Source organism: Heteronotia binoei, chromosome 10 (genome assembly GCF_032191835.1).
Source record: "Heteronotia binoei isolate CCM8104 ecotype False Entrance Well chromosome 10, APGP_CSIRO_Hbin_v1, whole genome shotgun sequence".
NCBI lineage: Eukaryota > Metazoa > Chordata > Lepidosauria > Squamata > Gekkonidae > Heteronotia > Heteronotia binoei.
Window position 1 is genome coordinate 102538564 of NC_083232.1, and position 16237 is coordinate 102554800.

Here is a 16237-nt window from a genome sequence, read left to right on the forward strand (position 1 = left end):
ACCCTTGTCTTGTTCCTTTACAAATTGCTATTTTCTCTGTCAAATCTGCATTTATACAAAGTCTTGCTTGTTGGTCAGTATATATTACCTTTACCATTCTAACAAAATCTTCACCCAATCCCAATTTCTCCATTACTGCAAACATAAAGTCCCAATGAACATTGTCAAAAGCTTTCTCTGCATCAGTGAAAAGCAAAGCTACATCTTTTTCAGAATGTTTTTCATAATATTCTATTTATTACAGTTCTGATAATTTCTCTTAATTGCCTTCTGGGGAGAAACCCTGCTTGTTCCTCTTTAACAAAACTATTCAAATGCTGCTTCAGGCGTTCTACTAAAATTCTAGCATATATTTTGTAGTCATTATTTAGCAATGAAATTGGTCTATAGTTTTTTACATTAGTCACATCTCTGTCTTCTTTTGGTATCAATTACTGCTTCCTTCCAAGTATTAGCTATCTTCCCATCTATTCTTATAATGTTCATCAATTTCTGAAGTTTTGGAAGTAGAGTTTCTTTAAGAACTTTATAATATCTTGCCGTAAAACCATCAGGACCCAGGGCCTTCCCTGGCTTCACTGAGTTAATTGCCGCTTCAATTTCTTCCTTACCAATTGGGTCGTTTAAGATCTTTTTCATATTGCCCGTTAGGGGTTTAACATTAATTTCCTGTAAATAGGCATCTATTTTCTCTTTTCCCCCCACATGACTTTTATATAAATTTGCATAATACTTATAAAACTCTCTTTTGATTCCTTCCTGGTCAACAATTTCTTTGTTGCCCAAACTAATTTTATTAAGAATTTTATTTTCCCTTTTTCTTTTCATTTGCCAGGCCAAGTATTTTCCAGCTTTATTTGAACTCTCAAAAGATTTTTGTTGAAGCCTTTTTAAGTTCCATTCTACTTCTTTATTTAACAAGTGTCTTAGTTGGTCCTGCAGAATTTCAATTTCTTTTAAAATCTTCTTTTTCCCTGGTCTCTTTATAAGCTTTCTCTCCTTCTTCTTAATCTCCTTCTGTATGTCTGTCATTTGTTTCTCTTTAGCTTTTCTGTCTTTTTGCAGAGATTCTACTACCCCATCTTTCTGCAGTAAATCTTCATTTATTTGCCATCTTAAAGTCTTTTTGGTAGGTTTCGCAGACCACATTATTGGATTATGATCTGCTCTTATTTTCGGAAGAATCTCTATTTTTTTGTTGTAAGTACCAATTTTTTTGTATTCCATAACATATCAATCCTTGAGAAAGAGTTATGTCGAGCTGAGAAGAAGGTATAGTCTCCAACTGTAGGATTTTTCTCCCTCCAAATGTCTACAAAATTTTCTTACTTGGCTAATTCAAAAAAAGACTGGTAGTTTACCTTCATTATGCTTCTTCTCAGATCTGTCCAAAATATTTTTAACTGTATGTCAGAACTTGTATCTTTACTGCTGGTTCCCTATAATGTGACCAATGCTGCAATGTACTTTTACTATGACTTAGAACTGCTTTGTTACTGAACCAAACTGACTCCATGTTGTAACCCTTGCTTGACCCAAAATGCTTGAATAGTAATTAACCTTGCCCCACTAGTATCCAAAATATTTGGGGTTGTAGAATGAGTTATGTTATGTCTCTGCACATTCTCACACTGGGACCCTTTGAAGCCGAGCAGCATGGCCTTCGAAGTAGGGAGGCATCCTCTCTACTGATAGTGATGGTGAGAAGACAGATGTGCCTGTAACGGTGTGAATTGTGGCTTTGTGAGATGTTTGTTTTACGTGTATAAAATTGTGCTGGTGCTGGCTCTCGCCATCACTGTTATCTTGCCTCTTCCAGTGCTTAGTTCTCTTCAATAAAATCCTAACTTTGTAACCAAGTATGGGATCCGTTTGAAGTTCTTAAGTTCTGACATTATAACAGTGATCCCATTGTTAGTGGCTTATCTGTACTGGAGGCTTGGCCCGATGGCGGCAAAAGTGCCAGACGACGGAGAGCCCACCACCCCAACAGAGGACCCGCCGCTCGACCCAAATGTGACGGGGGTCCGGCGCAAAATTAAGGTCCCGGCGCCTTTCTTGGTCGACGCCGCGTTCCCAGCCCCGCGAACCTGGAGCCCACGGAAGTCCACGGCAGCAATCGACGCCGCGGAGCAGCGGTACCGAAGCATGCTGGGCGAAGGGGGAGCCGGAGACGGAGACGGCGGCCAAGAGGAGGGCCCGGAGCCCCGAGGGGGAGACGACCAGATCCGGACCCTCCGCAACGACTTATTCGACTGGGTTCGGGAGATACACGACGACGTGCATCGATCCCGCGTGACGATGGCCGAGGAGTTGCAGCAGAACCTGGGCGCGATCTACGACCAGCTCCGCACCTTGCAAACTGCGGTCCTGGGAGTCCCGATTGGAGGGCTACCGCTGGGGCAACTGCCCGTAGCCCCGCCGGCTCCGCCGGCCCCAGCTCCGCAAGCTCCGGCCGCCCCGGCCCCGCCGGCTCCGCCGGCCCCAGCGCCGCAAGCTCCGGCCGCCCCGGCCCCGCCGGCTCCGGGCGTCCCGGCACCACCAGCCCCGCTGGCCCCGGCTGCCCCGGCGCTGCCGGCCCTGCCCGCCCCAGGGGCCCCAGCGCCCCCCGCCCCGATCCTGCCGGCTCTACCGGGCCCCGCGCCGCCGCCGGGGGCGCCGCGAGCCCCAGGGGGGGCCGAGGGTCGAGGAAGAGAATTGAAGATTACTTTCGATGGGAATCCGGAGGACGTGGAGTATTTTACCATACAGTGCGACACGTTCTTCACCCACTGGGGTGCGGATTACCCGACCGAAGCCAGCCGAGTGTACCACATCGCATCCCGACTGAGAGGCGCGGCCCGCAAGTGGTACGTCGGGCTTTTTATGGGAAGAAAACCCGAGCTAGCTACGGTGGCGGGGTTCCTGCACGCGATGCTCCGCCAGTATGGCGATCCCCTGCAGGAGGAGAAGGCCGTCGCCGCCCTTCAGCGCATAGAGCAAGGCAACCGCTCCACCCGCGAGTATGCCACCGAGTTCCTGGGGTACTGCGCGGCGGCGAGGGGATGGAACGAGGTCATGAAATATACCGCGTTCATCAATGGTTTGAACCCGTCAATCCTCGACCGCTGCTACAGTCAAGGGAGACCCGACACGTTGGTCGGATGGATCCAGCTGGCCGGAGAGGTGGAGACCAACCTTCAACATGTGGGGATGCGACGGCAGCAGCTGGCGAAGAAGGCGGCGAAGCTCACGCCGACTAAATCCGAAGGGAGAAAGGCACCGGCGGCCTCCACCCCGTCTCCCGCTCGCAAGTGCTTCAAATGCGGAGACCCGAATCATCTCGCTGCCAACTGCCCAGTAAAAGTGGGTGCCACCCCACCCACGGCGAAGACAACTACCCCAGGGCCGAAGAAGAAAAAGAGCGGCTGCTCGAAGGAGCCCAGCCGGGGCTCCGTCGCCACTTCCTTGGCGACTGACGAGGATTTTACCACCGACTTGGCTACAGTGGAAGAATCGACCGAAGAATCGGACGACACCGAGTCGGCGGGAAACGACAGCGACCTGCTTTAATGAGTGCCGCAAAGCAGGTCCAGCAACAGCCGGCACTCCTCACGTTGAGAGCAACAGGGGGTTTACTATTTATGGCTGTTACCCTCCTCAACCCTACCCTAAAGAGATTCATGCACGCCCGAGCGCTGATCGACTCCGGGTGTAACAGGGAACTGATCACCCCCCGCCTAGTTGAGGCGTTGGGATTAGCCACCTCCCCCCTACCACAGCCGATGCAGTTCCAGCAGATGGACGGGGGGCCCATGAGGGGGGAACCATGTGCGTTAGAGACTCAGGCAGTCCCGGTGGGAACCGAGGAGCATTGGGGGATTGAAACTTTCGTAATTGCCCCTTCTTGCTCTTTCGACGTGGTGATGGGCTCGTCTTGGCTCGCCCGCCACCAACCAGACATAAGGTGGGAGGAACAAATCGTCCGGTTCCCGGATTGGAGGTGTGAGCATCACCACTGGCGCCCCGAATGGGGACCGCACGCTCCCCCCCAAAACATGCGGGCTTGCCTCACTCTCGAGGAAGTCGCCTCAATCCCCAAGGAATACCAGGATCTAAGATTAGCGTTTAGCGAGAAGGAAGCGGACGAGCTACCGCCCCACCGCCCTACGGACTGTGCCATCGAGCTGATCCCAGGGCAACAGCTTCCCAAGGCGAAACTGTACTCCATGGGTTGGGCGGAAAAAGCTGAATTCCGAAAGTTTTTGGACAAGAACCTTAAGCGCGGCTTCATACGGCCGGCCACTGCCCCCCATGCCGCCCCCGTCCTCTTCCGAAAGAAAAAGGACGGGTCTCTTAGGCTCTGCACAGATTTTCGTGCTATAAACGGGATTTCCATGTCCAACGCCTACCCGATCCCGTTGATAAAGGATTTGTTGAACACCGTAGCAAAGGGCAAAGTATTTACAAAGCTTGATCTCCGAGACGCGTACTTCCGCGTCCGCATCAAAGAGGGGGACGAGTGGAAGACAGCATTCAACACCCCCCTGGGACAATTTGAGTACCTAGTCATGCCCTTCGGACTGCAGGGAGCCCCTGGTGTTTTCATGAACTTTATCAATGAAGTGCTACGGGAATTCCTGTTTAAGGGGGTGGTGGTGTACCTTGATGACATCATTATCTATTCACAAGATCTAAAGTCTCATGTACCCCTGGTCCGAAAAGTGTTACGCACCCTTTGCAAACACAAACTGTACGCTAAATTGTCAAAATGCGAGTTCCACAAGACCGAATTGGACTATTTGGGTTTCCGGGTGTCGGGGGAGGGATTGGCCATGGACCCCGCAAAGGTCCAAGCGGTACTAGACTGGGAACCCCCTCGAACCCGCAAACAGTTACAAAGTTTTATCGGGTTCGCTAACTTTTACCGCGATTTCATTAAGGGGTCTGCCACCGTCATGCTCCCCCTCACGGAACTTCTCAAAACCAAAGGGAAGGGTGAAGAGGCGAAAAAGCCGGGCGCACGCCTAACGTGGACGCCTGAATGCCAAAAAGCTTTCAGTGAACTAAAACGCCTCTTCACCTCCGAACCCGTGTTGGCTCATCCTGACGAGCGGAAACCCTTCGTGGTCCAATGCGACGCCTCCGACGCCGCAGTGGGAGCCATACTAATGCAGAGGGGGGAAAATGGGGTGCTCCGTCCATGTGCCTATATCTCAAGGAAATTTTCCAACGAACAAAGAAATTGGTCAGTCTGGGACAAGGAGGCGTTTGCAGTCATGTTTGCCCTGAAAACTTGGCGCTCCTGGCTCGAAGGAGCGAGAGTGCCCTTTGAAATCTGGACCGATCATAAAAACCTTGAAGCCCTCACCGGGCGCCGCAAAATGACTGCAAAACAAATCCGGTGGGCAGGTTTCTTTGCTAAATTTGACTTTGTGCTGAAACACATCCCAGGCTCAAAGAACTTTTTAGCAGACGCCCTCTCTCGCATGCCACAACACGACAGTCTCCGGGAGGAGGTAGTGGACTCATTAATTTCCCCCTCAGCCATCTCGGGGGGGGGTCACTACCCGCTCAGGCAGGCAGACCAGCCCTCCGGATTCAGATCTGCTGCCTCGATTCCTCTCAGAATACAACCAGGAGACCGACCGCCCACCCAACTTGGTTAAAGCCGAAAACGGGCTCTGGCTGCACAATGAAAAAATCTATGTACCCGACCCCCTCAGAAAAGAGGTCTTGGAGCGCTGTCACTCAAGTCGCCTGGCCGGCCACTTTGGCTATGTCAAAACCCTCAACTTACTCACCCGCCAGTTCTGGTGGCCGAAAATTAAGAAAGATGTCTCTGAATTTGTTCTTTCATGCCCCACCTGCCTCATGGCAAAAAGAAGGGGGGGTAAACCCCCAGGCCACCTGGTTCCACTCCCTACAGCCACCAGACCGTGGTCGGTAGTCTCCATGGATTTCATTGTCGAACTCCCACCCTCACAAGGCAAAACAGTCATCCTGGTCGTAGTCGACACATTTTCTAAGCAAGCCCATTTCATCCCATGCAAAAAACTACCCACGGCCAAAAAACTCGCCCAGCTCTTTTTCACCCACATTGTACGCCTACACTCATTCCCGGACAAGGTCATTAGTGACCGCGGGACGCAGTTCGTTGCCAACTTCTGGCGGGAGTTCTGCAAACTGGCTGGCATCGAGCAGGGGCTAAGCTCTGCCTACCACCCCCAGTCGGACGGACAGACAGAGAGGGTTAATGGTCTTCTGGAACAGTACCTCCGCTGCTTCATTAACTTCCAACAGTCCAACTGGGTGGACCTCCTCCCTTTTGCAGAATATGGCTACAACAACAGCCTCCATAGCTCAACCAAAACCTCCCCTTTTCAAATTATCAATGGTTACGAGGGCAAACCGTTTCCCACTCTCGCCCTCCCCGCCAGCCCGGCCGAACCCACTTCCTGTCAGCAATGGTGGGAGGGCCTCCGTGAAGGCTGGAAGGGTATTCAGGAAAACCTGGAGGAAGCGAAAAAGGCCTACAAAAAGCAGTTTGACAAAAAGCACTCCCAAGAGTGGGACTTGAAGGTGGGGGATACAGTTTTTCTGTCCACAAAAAACCTTCCCCTTCCCCAGCCCTGTCGCAAACTCGCACTGAAGTTCCTGGGCCCATTCAAAATAAAAAGGGTAATAAACAAAGTGACCGTGGAACTCGAACTGCCCAAATCTCTAAGTAAGATCCATCCTGTTTTTCATTGCAGCTTGCTTCGGAAAGACCCTGGTGCTACGTCCTTCCATCCCAGGGCCCCACCGCCCCCTCCGACGACAGTGAGGGGTCAGAGTCACCATGAGGTCCAGGAGATCCTGGACTCCAGAGTCAAACGGGGGAAACTGTATTATTTGATCAGGTGGAAACACTTCCCCCCGAGCTGTGACGAGTGGGTCGAATCTCAGAATGTAGCCGCTCCGCAACTGCTGAAAAAGTTTCACCTACTGTACCCGCACAAGCCCAAGGCGGGCCCCGCGGGAGGGGGCGCTTAGGGGGGGCAGTATGTCAGAACTTGTATCTTTACTGCTGGTTCCCTATAATGTGACCAATGCTGCAATGTACTTTTACTATGACTTAGAACTGCTTTGTTACTGAACCAAACTGACTCCATGTTGTAACCCTTGCTTGACCCAAAATGCTTGAATAGTAATTAACCTTGCCCCACTGGTATCCAAAATATTTGGGGTTGTAGAATGAGTTATGTTATGTCTCTGCACATTCTCACACTGGGACCCTTTGAAGCCGAGCAGCATGGCCTTCGAAGTAGGGAGGCATCCTCTCTACTGATAGTGATGGTGAGAAGACAGATGTGCCTGTAACGGTGTGAATTGTGGCTTTGTGAGATGTTTGTTTTACGTGTATAAAATTGTGCTGGTGCTGGCTCTCGCCATCACTGTTATCTTGCCTCTTCCAGTGCTTAGTTCTCTTCAATAAAATCCTAACTTTGTAACCAAGTATGGGATCCGTTTGAAGTTCTTAAGTTCTGACACTGTACCATTAAAGTCTCCCATTAACATGATTTGCTCATATGTCTCTTGATCAAGTTGCTGCATAATGTCCTTAAAAAAAGAATCTTTTGCTCCATTAGGAGCATACAGTCCCAATAACAAAGTCTTCTTGTGGTTCATCATCACTTGCACTGCAATATATTTACTATCATTGTCCTTAAAAATCAATTTTGGTTCCAATTCCTGTTTTACATAAAAAACCACGCCTCTTTTTTTCTCCTTAGCCAATGAAAAAAAATCCATACCAAATTGCTTATTCCACAAATATTTGTAATCCAATCGTTTAATATGTACTTCTTGTAGACAAATTATGTTATATTTTTGCTTCCCAATCCAATGAAAAGTTGCCTTTCTTTTTTGTGGTGAATTAAGTCCATTTACATTCCAAGATAATAATTTGTAATCCACCATGGTTTTCTATTTTAATCTGAACCTCCAAATTCTTTATTCTCCACCAAAAACTTCTCCATCTCCTGAGTGCTTGTAATGGTAATCCTCTTCCCCTTCTATTCAAAAACCAATCCTTCTGGGAGAATCCATCTATATCTCATTTGACTCTCTCTCAATTGCTCAGTCAGTTTTTTTATATAATCTTCTGTCACTTAAGACTTTCCTTGGTAATTCTTTTATAATTCTAACATCACTGCCTTCCACAATTGGCTTGCCTTCATACTGTTTACTTAGAATCCTTCCCACCAAGTCTCTTCTCATCTCACTACCATATCTCTTGGTAGTTTATTTTTCCTTATTCTGAATTGACCCTGTAAATATAGTCATTAAAGTAATTAGTCTCCTCAGGATCATCTCCAACATATTCAGCAATAATCCTTATTATGTATTTCCTTAAATCACCATCCTTTTCAGGCACACCTCTCAAACGTATCTGATTTTCCAATGATTTGCAGTCCTGCAGTACTGCTTTGTCCTGCAATTTTTTAATAGTGGAATCTACTGTATTAATTCTTTCATCATGGTCTTTCACTCTCTCTTCCACCTCTTGGATTTTTTTGGATACTGCTTTCAACTCTTTACTGAGAACTTCTATATCTTTTTTTAATTCCTTCTTGCAATCACATATAGAATCTTTAATCAGTTTAGACAATCTAGCTTCCATGACATCCATCTGTTCTTTTTTATCAGCCTTTTTGCCCTCTTCTTTTACCCCACAAAAATTTCAAACAATATCAGCTTTTGCCTTTTTTAAGCCTTATATCTGTTTAACTCAGTCCAAGATTTCCCCCTCCTCCTCCTTCTTTATTATTACAAGTTATTTATGTGTCCAGACCTTCGTTTGCCTTCCAAATATTTCCCAATTTAGTCCCGGAGCAACAGATAAAAATATCTTTACCTTTGAAGTCCCGACATCAAACACACTGGTCTGTTTCTCATCCACGATTAATTAGCTCTTAAGAAGTTTGGCACACGTTGAATTTATGTCGATTTAATGACTCCAGATACCCTCTATAGACGTTGGAAGCGGTCCTTCTTCGGAGACTCTTCAAAGCCAAAAAGAAACCCCCCCTGGGATTTCTCGTTATCCAAAGCACCTCTCCTCAGAACTTTAAGCATATCTTGGCCATCATCTTGCCTAGATGATGTAGACAGTAGGTATTAAAACACCTTCTCTGTCCAGAATAGAGGGTCTGGTGAGCTCCCCCACTGGAAAGTTCATTAATTCTCCATGAAATCCAAACCGGAAGTCCTGTTTGCCACCCTTCTTTGTTGTAGCCCATTCCTTGCGTCCCTTTACAAAGTGAGGAAGGAGTGACTTTGGGGGAGGGAAGGTTTGATGGGGGAGAGCCAGTTGGATGTAGTATTTAACAGCAGCAGATTCTAATCTGGAGAACTGGGTTTGATTCCCCCCCCCCACATGTAGTTGCTGGGTGACCTTGGGCCAGTCACAGTTCTTGCAGAGCTGTTTTCTTAAGAGCTCTCTCAGCCCCACCTACCTCACAGGCTGTCTGTTAGGAAGAGGAAGGGAAGGAGATTGTAAGCCACTCTGAGTGAATGGTGGGGTATAAATCCAATCTCTTCTAAGTAGGATCAAAGAAAAGCACAAGCATGTGCTGCATTGTTTACATAACCTTGGGAAAAAAAACGCAACTGGATTCTGGTGGAGGTCGGGGGTGGCTTCCCGCCTGCCTGCCCTCCCTCCCTCCCTATCTATTTGCCTTCTTTCCATCCCTGCCTTCTTTCTTCCATTCCTCTCTCCCCAGGTATTGTTTTCTTTCCCTTTCTTAATATTACTTTCCCTGTCTCCCTCCCTTTCCCTTTTTTCTTTGTAAAGTGAAATTGGAAAAAAAAGCTCATTCACAACTTTAATGCTCATAGATATTTTTTTTTTGGCTCACAAAGCAGAATTTTTGCTCGCAACAGTCAATAGCTTAGATATCTGTAAGACATCTGTCTCTTCTTGTATTTCAGAGGGTTGAAAAAATATTTTGTGTGAGTGACTTTCTCCATTGTTGGGCCTTTTGTCCTTATCTATGTGGTTTTTGGGAGAATTTTTTAGAAGTAATTTACAAAACAATCAACCTAACTGTTGCTTTCCTCACCCCTCAACCCAATTATTTTTAAATGAGGGGATTCGTCCAGATTGTCTGCCTCATAAAAAAGAAATTGTCTCTTTTCTTCTCTCAGCAACTAGAACAGCAGTGGCTACAAGATGGAAATCAGATAAATTTAAACTTCTGGCATAAAAATTATGGACTACTTACATAATGGCCAAACTCTCTGACAATATTAACCAACTTGAATGTCCTCTCTCTTCTAGTTTCTTGGCTCTCTGGTTTCCTATTACAGAATATCTAATTTTACAAGAAACCATCCCTAATATAATTAATGATCTTTCATTATGGTACAGTTTTTTTTTATTGCTACTTATATTGTTTACTAGCATGGAATATCTTGATTAATCACTATTAAGTTCTATACAAGCTATAGGTAAATTTCTTTATGAAGGTTTCAACTTTACAATAATTTGTACTAGCTAATATTGTACTTTATATTTCTGTTGTAATCATATTGAACAGTAGATACGTACTCTGTATATTATGGTAAAACTGTAATAAAATGTATTTGAAAGGAAAATAATCTGTGTGATATTGGCCAGCTATCAATGAGCAACCAAGTAGGAAATTTCGTCTCAAAAAATACAATTTTTTTTTTGCTTTTAATCATTTTTTTAAAAAAAGGTGAGGTGGCAAAGCATATTTGTATAGTCTCATTTTTTACAAAGCTGAATGTGTTTGGACTATTCATAAACTTATGAACTTTTGATTCAGATGACTGGAATTAATGAGCAGGCTGAGCACTGAATAGTGACTGAGCATCCCATCCCTAAATGTCAAGTGTCCAGCTTACTTTTTAAAAAGTGGGAGAGGAGCTACTCTTTGAGAAAGGAAACACTCCCCACCCTTGCCTAAATGTCACCTGGAAAGATTTATGTCACAGCATCACCTCCTATCGGAATGTGAAAGTAAGGAAGGAATCTGTGAATCTCTTCCAGTCCTGGCCCATGAAACCAAACTTTTCACTTTGATATTCAAGTTTCTCGCACTGATAAAACCATAGAGCATGCTTGAGAGGGCAATGCAAATGACTTCATCCCCATGGTACCAGAAGATCCCCAACAAGAACCTATTTGATCTCACTAAGATAGCAGCTAGAAGTTCTGATTTCAGGTCTCAAAGCATTTCTGATTAAAGCCTTCAGTAGCAGCAGCAGCAAGTACATACTCTTTGTGACAACGCCTTCCAAGTGAATTATATTGGGGTGATCAAATTGCCCCATGATACTGGCTTCTCCCAGAAAATCTCGCCGTTGTTTCTCCGTGTAGCCAGCTTTCAAGGTTTTAATGGCCACTGGCAACTCTCGCTTCCCAGGCACCTTCAATCGCCCGCTGCACACCTCACCAAATTCACCTGCAATAATGGAAATGAACACCAGAGTTAACATCTTGTTTTATGGTCTGGTTGCAATCTACAGTTAAATGAGAAAGACATTAATGAGCTCTTGTGTCTTCAAAGGGCAGGTATGATCACCAGTCCAAATACATGCTCAGTTCAGAGCAGTAGTTTAAATCTTTACAGATGTGGGATACTCTGAGAATAGGAACCCCCCCCCCCCCCCCCCCAACATTCAAGCAAGAGACAGAAAAATGATCCAAGATCATAGCCATTGGATTAGAAGAGGGTATGAGCCTTTATGGCAAATGCTGCTAGTTTTTGAAGTGCCACTGGACTTCTGTTTTCTTTTGCCACAACAGACAAACATGGCTTCTCTACTGGAATAAACAGTTGGGAGACATGCTGTTCGTAGCCATGACTGAGTGGTTCTTAAAGTTAGTTTTTAAAGTTGCACGAGCAGTTTCTATATTTCCATAAGAGAACAAAGAATGAATCCTAGAATCCTAGAGTTGGAAGGGACCTTCAGGGTCATCTAGTTCAACCCCCTGCACAAGGCAGGAAATCCACAAGTACCTCCCCACCAACACCCCCAGTGACCCCTGCTTCATGCCCAGAAGATGGCAAAACCCCCCACCCTTCCAAGATCCCAGACAAAATTGGCCTAGAGAAAATTGATTCTTGACCCCAGAGTGGCGAAAAGCATTTCCCTGGGTGTGTAAGGAAGGGCCACGAGAACTAAGCACTGATGCAACCCTTCCTACCCTCATGATCTGACTAAGTTCACAGGAACTTCATTGCTGTCAGATGGCCATCTAGCCTCTATTTGAAAACCTCCAAGGAAGGAGAGCCCACCACCACCTCCCGAGGAAGCCTGTTCCACTGAAGAACCACTCTAAGGCTGAATTCAGATGGTCAATTTGAGCCGACAAAGGGACGGCCCCCAGATGGATGAAGGAAGCCAGGTCAGACAGGCACAGCTGCTGCCCGCCCCACCCCCTCATTCACTCACCCTATCATCCGATGTCTTGGGAAGTGGTAGCAAACTCTTCTGCCACACTCCATCCATCTTTCCAGACATCTGACCGTGGGAGCATGCAAGCAAGGCAGATTGGTGGTGTGAACCCGCCAATCTGCTCTAGGTGCTCCCCAGTATTCTTTTTTTAAAAAACCCTGCCCAGAGTGCATGAGCACATGACCACTAAAAATGTAAGGGAAGAAAAGAAACCCAGACTGCACTAAGGGGGAGACGAGCAACAACTGTGTGAACGTGCCCAAGCGACCCCTGTGCAATATATGGGTGCATTGTGCAGGAGCATCTGATTGGGATTTGCCTGCTCCAGTTTGGGGTGGGACAGTTTGGGACACCAATGGTGAGCCTGAAGCTGCCCTTCTGTATCCAGCCTAACTGGCAGGAAGTTCTTCAGATTGAATTTCAACATGTTGGTTCTGGTCTGACCTCCTGGGGCCATAGAAAAGAACTCCACACCACTCTCTATATGACACCCCCTCAAGTATTTGAAGATGGTGATCATATCACCTCTCAGTTGTCTCCACTCCAAGCTAAACATACCCAGCCTATTCAGCCTTTCCTCATATGACCTGGTCTCCAGACCCCTCACCATCTTCATTGCCCTCCTATGGACAGGTTCCAGCTTGTCTATATTCTTCTTAAATTGTGGTGCTCAGAACTGAACACCGGCCTCTAGGTGAGGTCTAACTAGAGCAGAGTGAAGTGATACCATCACTTTGCATGATCTGGACACTATACTTCTATTGATACAGCTCAAAATCACATTGGCTTTTTTAGCTGATATATCACATTGCTTATTTATTTATTTATTTATTTATTTATTACTTTATATTTATATCCCGCCCTCTCCGCAAGCGGACTCAGGGCGGCTTACAATATCATAAAAACAATCAATTTCATAAAACATATAAAACCATAATACATTTATCAGGTTAAAAACGATTACGATATCTCAGTCTAGTCTGGCGGTATTAGGTTCTGACTATGACCACCAGCTTCTGTAGGATGTCCGGTGGCAGCCCATTTTCAGTCAACCAGAAAAGCCTGCCTGAACAGTTCGGTCTTACAGGCCCTGCGGAACGCCGACAAATCCCGCAGGGCCCTTATAGCTTCTGGGAGGGTGTTCCAGAGTTCTGGTGCTGCCACCGAGAAGGCCCTAGATCTTGTTGCGGATAACCTGGCTTCTTTTGGGCCAGGGGCGGACAGCAGATTTTTTGTCCCTGATCGCAGTGCTCTCTGGGGGATATATGGGGAAAGGCGGTCCCGTAGATAGGCAGGTCCCTGACCATAAAGGGCTTTAAAGGTTAATACCAACACCTTGAAGCGAACTCGGAACACAACAGGCAACCAGTGCAGCTCTCTCAGCACTGGCCGAATGTGCTCCCGTCGTGGTAGCCCCATTAACAGCCGTGCCGCAGCGTTCTGCACTAGTTGTAGTCTCCGGGTTAGCGTCAGGGGTAGCCCCATGTAGAGAGCATTACAGTGATCTATTCTTGAGGTGACCGTAGCATGGATTACCGTCGCTAGGTCGCTGCGGTCCAGGTAAGGGGCCAGCTGCCGTGCTTGCCGAAGATGGAAAAAGGCAGATCTAACAGTGGCTGCCACCTGAGCCTCCATTGTAAGGGAGGACTCAAGGAGCACGCCTAAGCTCTTGACCTTGGGGACCAGTATTAGTGGCACCCCGTCAAGGGCCGGCAGCTGGATCTCTCTCCCCGGACCGCCCCGACCCAGGTAGAGAACCTCCGTCTTCGTCGGATTCAATTTCAGCCGACTCAGTTTGAGCCAGAAGGCCACGGCTTGTAGTGCCAGGTCTAGATTTTCCGGGGTACAGTCAGACTGGCCACCCATCATTAGGTAGAGCTGGGTGTCATCCGCATATTGATGGCAACCCAATCCATACCTCCTGACTATCTGGGCAAGGGGGCGCATATAGATATTAAATAACATCGGGGATAGGACCGCTCCCTGCGGCACCCCGCAACTAAGGGGGTGCCTCTGGGATGCTTCCTCCCCTATCACCACCCTTTGTCCCCGATCTTGGAGAAAGGAAGTCAGCCACTGCAAGGCAGATCCCTGTATCCCCACATCGGTAAGGCGGTCAGTCAGTAGCTGATGGTCAACCGTGTCAAAAGCGGCTGACAGATCTAGTAACAACAGCACTGCAGAACCGCCCTGATCCAGATGTCGCATAAGATCATCCATGAGGGCGACCAGAACTGTCTCCGTCCCGTGGCCTGGCCGAAAGCCGGACTGGAATGGATCCAGTGCGGAAGTGTCCTCCAGGAATCCCTGCAGCTGAGTCGCCACCGCCCGCTCTATGACCTTACCCAGGAAGGGAAGGTTTGACACCGGCCGATAGTTCGCCAATGTGGCCGGGTCTGCTGATGGTTTTTTTAAGAGGGGACGGACCACTGCCTCTTTAAGAGGTGTGGGAAAGATCCCTTCAATCAGGGACCTATTGATGATATCCTGTAGTGGTTCACGTAGCCACGTTTGGCTGGCCTTTATAAGCCAAGACGGGCACGGATCTAACCTACAGGTCGTAGGGCGTACAGCTGCAAGGGTCCTGTCGACTTCCTCCAGACTGAGTGGACTGAAAGAATCCAGAATTGAACCAGAAGACGTGCTCGGTGCCCCAAGTTCATCTACTGTATTAATTATGGCGGGTAGGTCGTGTCGGAGTGACGAGACCTTATCTGCGAAATAGCTCGCAAAAGCCTCACAGCCTATTTCCAATTCTCTACTATTTTGTTTGCCCTGCGGCAGTTCTGTTAATGACCGAATTATACTAAACAATTGTGCTGGGCGCGAGGTCGCAGATGCGATTCTGGATGCAAAGTATTCCTTCTTTGCAGTCCGAATAGCCATCTCATAGGCCCTCATAAATGACCTATATGATGTTCTCGTAGCTTCGTCACGAGCGCGACGCCATTGTCTCTCTAGTCGTCTTAATCGTCGTTTCATCGATCGCATCTCCGGGGTATACCACGGGGCGGATCGTGATCGAGGATGAAGAGGACGTCTGGGAGCGATTTCGTCGATGGCCTCGGAGAACCGGTTGTTCCAGGTCTCCACCAGCCCATCCAACGAGTCGCCGGTAGGCCAAGGGTCCCGCATAGCCATCTGAAGCCGCAATGGGTCCATCTGACTACGCGGGCGAGCCCAAATCTGCTCACCGCCTAAACGGGACAGAGGTGGTATGTCCACACGGGCCTTCAGGACCTGGTGGTCAGACCATGGCACTGCCTCAGCAGATATCTGACCCATTGTTACTCCCGCCGCGAAGATCAGGTCTAGTGTGTGCCCAGCCTGGTGTGTGGGCGCTGTTACATATTGGGAAAGTCCCAGTGCTGCCATGGAAAGCACTAGGTCCGTCGCATGAGTGGAAGCTGCGTCCTCGGCATGGACATTGAAGTCACCCAGGACTATAAGTCGGGGATGCTCCAATGCCCAGCCTGTTACAGCCTCCATCAGGGACGGCAGGGCACTGGCTGGTGCGTTAGGCGGACGGTACACCAGCCAGATTGCCAAACTCTCCCCAACGTCCCACTCCAGGCCCACACACTCCACGCCCTTGATCTCTGGCGGCGGAAGCGTCCTGAAGGAGCAATCCTCCCGCATGAAAAAGGCCACCCCTCCCCCCCGCCCGCTAGTCCGGGCCTGGTGAAGGACGGAGAACCCAGGCGGGGCTACTTGGGAGAGAGCAACTGTCTCCCCCTCCCGCACCCAGGTCTCCGTCACGCAAGCCAGGTCCATGTCCTGCCTGATG

At 48.1% G+C, this 16237-nt stretch overlaps 1 protein-coding gene across 2 annotated transcripts in view; it reads right to left on the reverse strand.

Annotated features, from left to right (window-relative positions):
• The window catches only part of EPHA5 (EPH receptor A5), a 361969-nt gene that overhangs the window by 37051 nt on the left and 308681 nt on the right, over window positions 1-16237 (reverse strand). For both annotated transcript variants that reach the window (XM_060247843.1, XM_060247844.1), the window contains exon 11: window positions 11268-11453. In XM_060247843.1, coding sequence (XP_060103826.1) covers window positions 11268-11453 — 186 coding nt within the window. The remainder of the gene's footprint in view (window positions 1-11267; window positions 11454-16237) is intronic.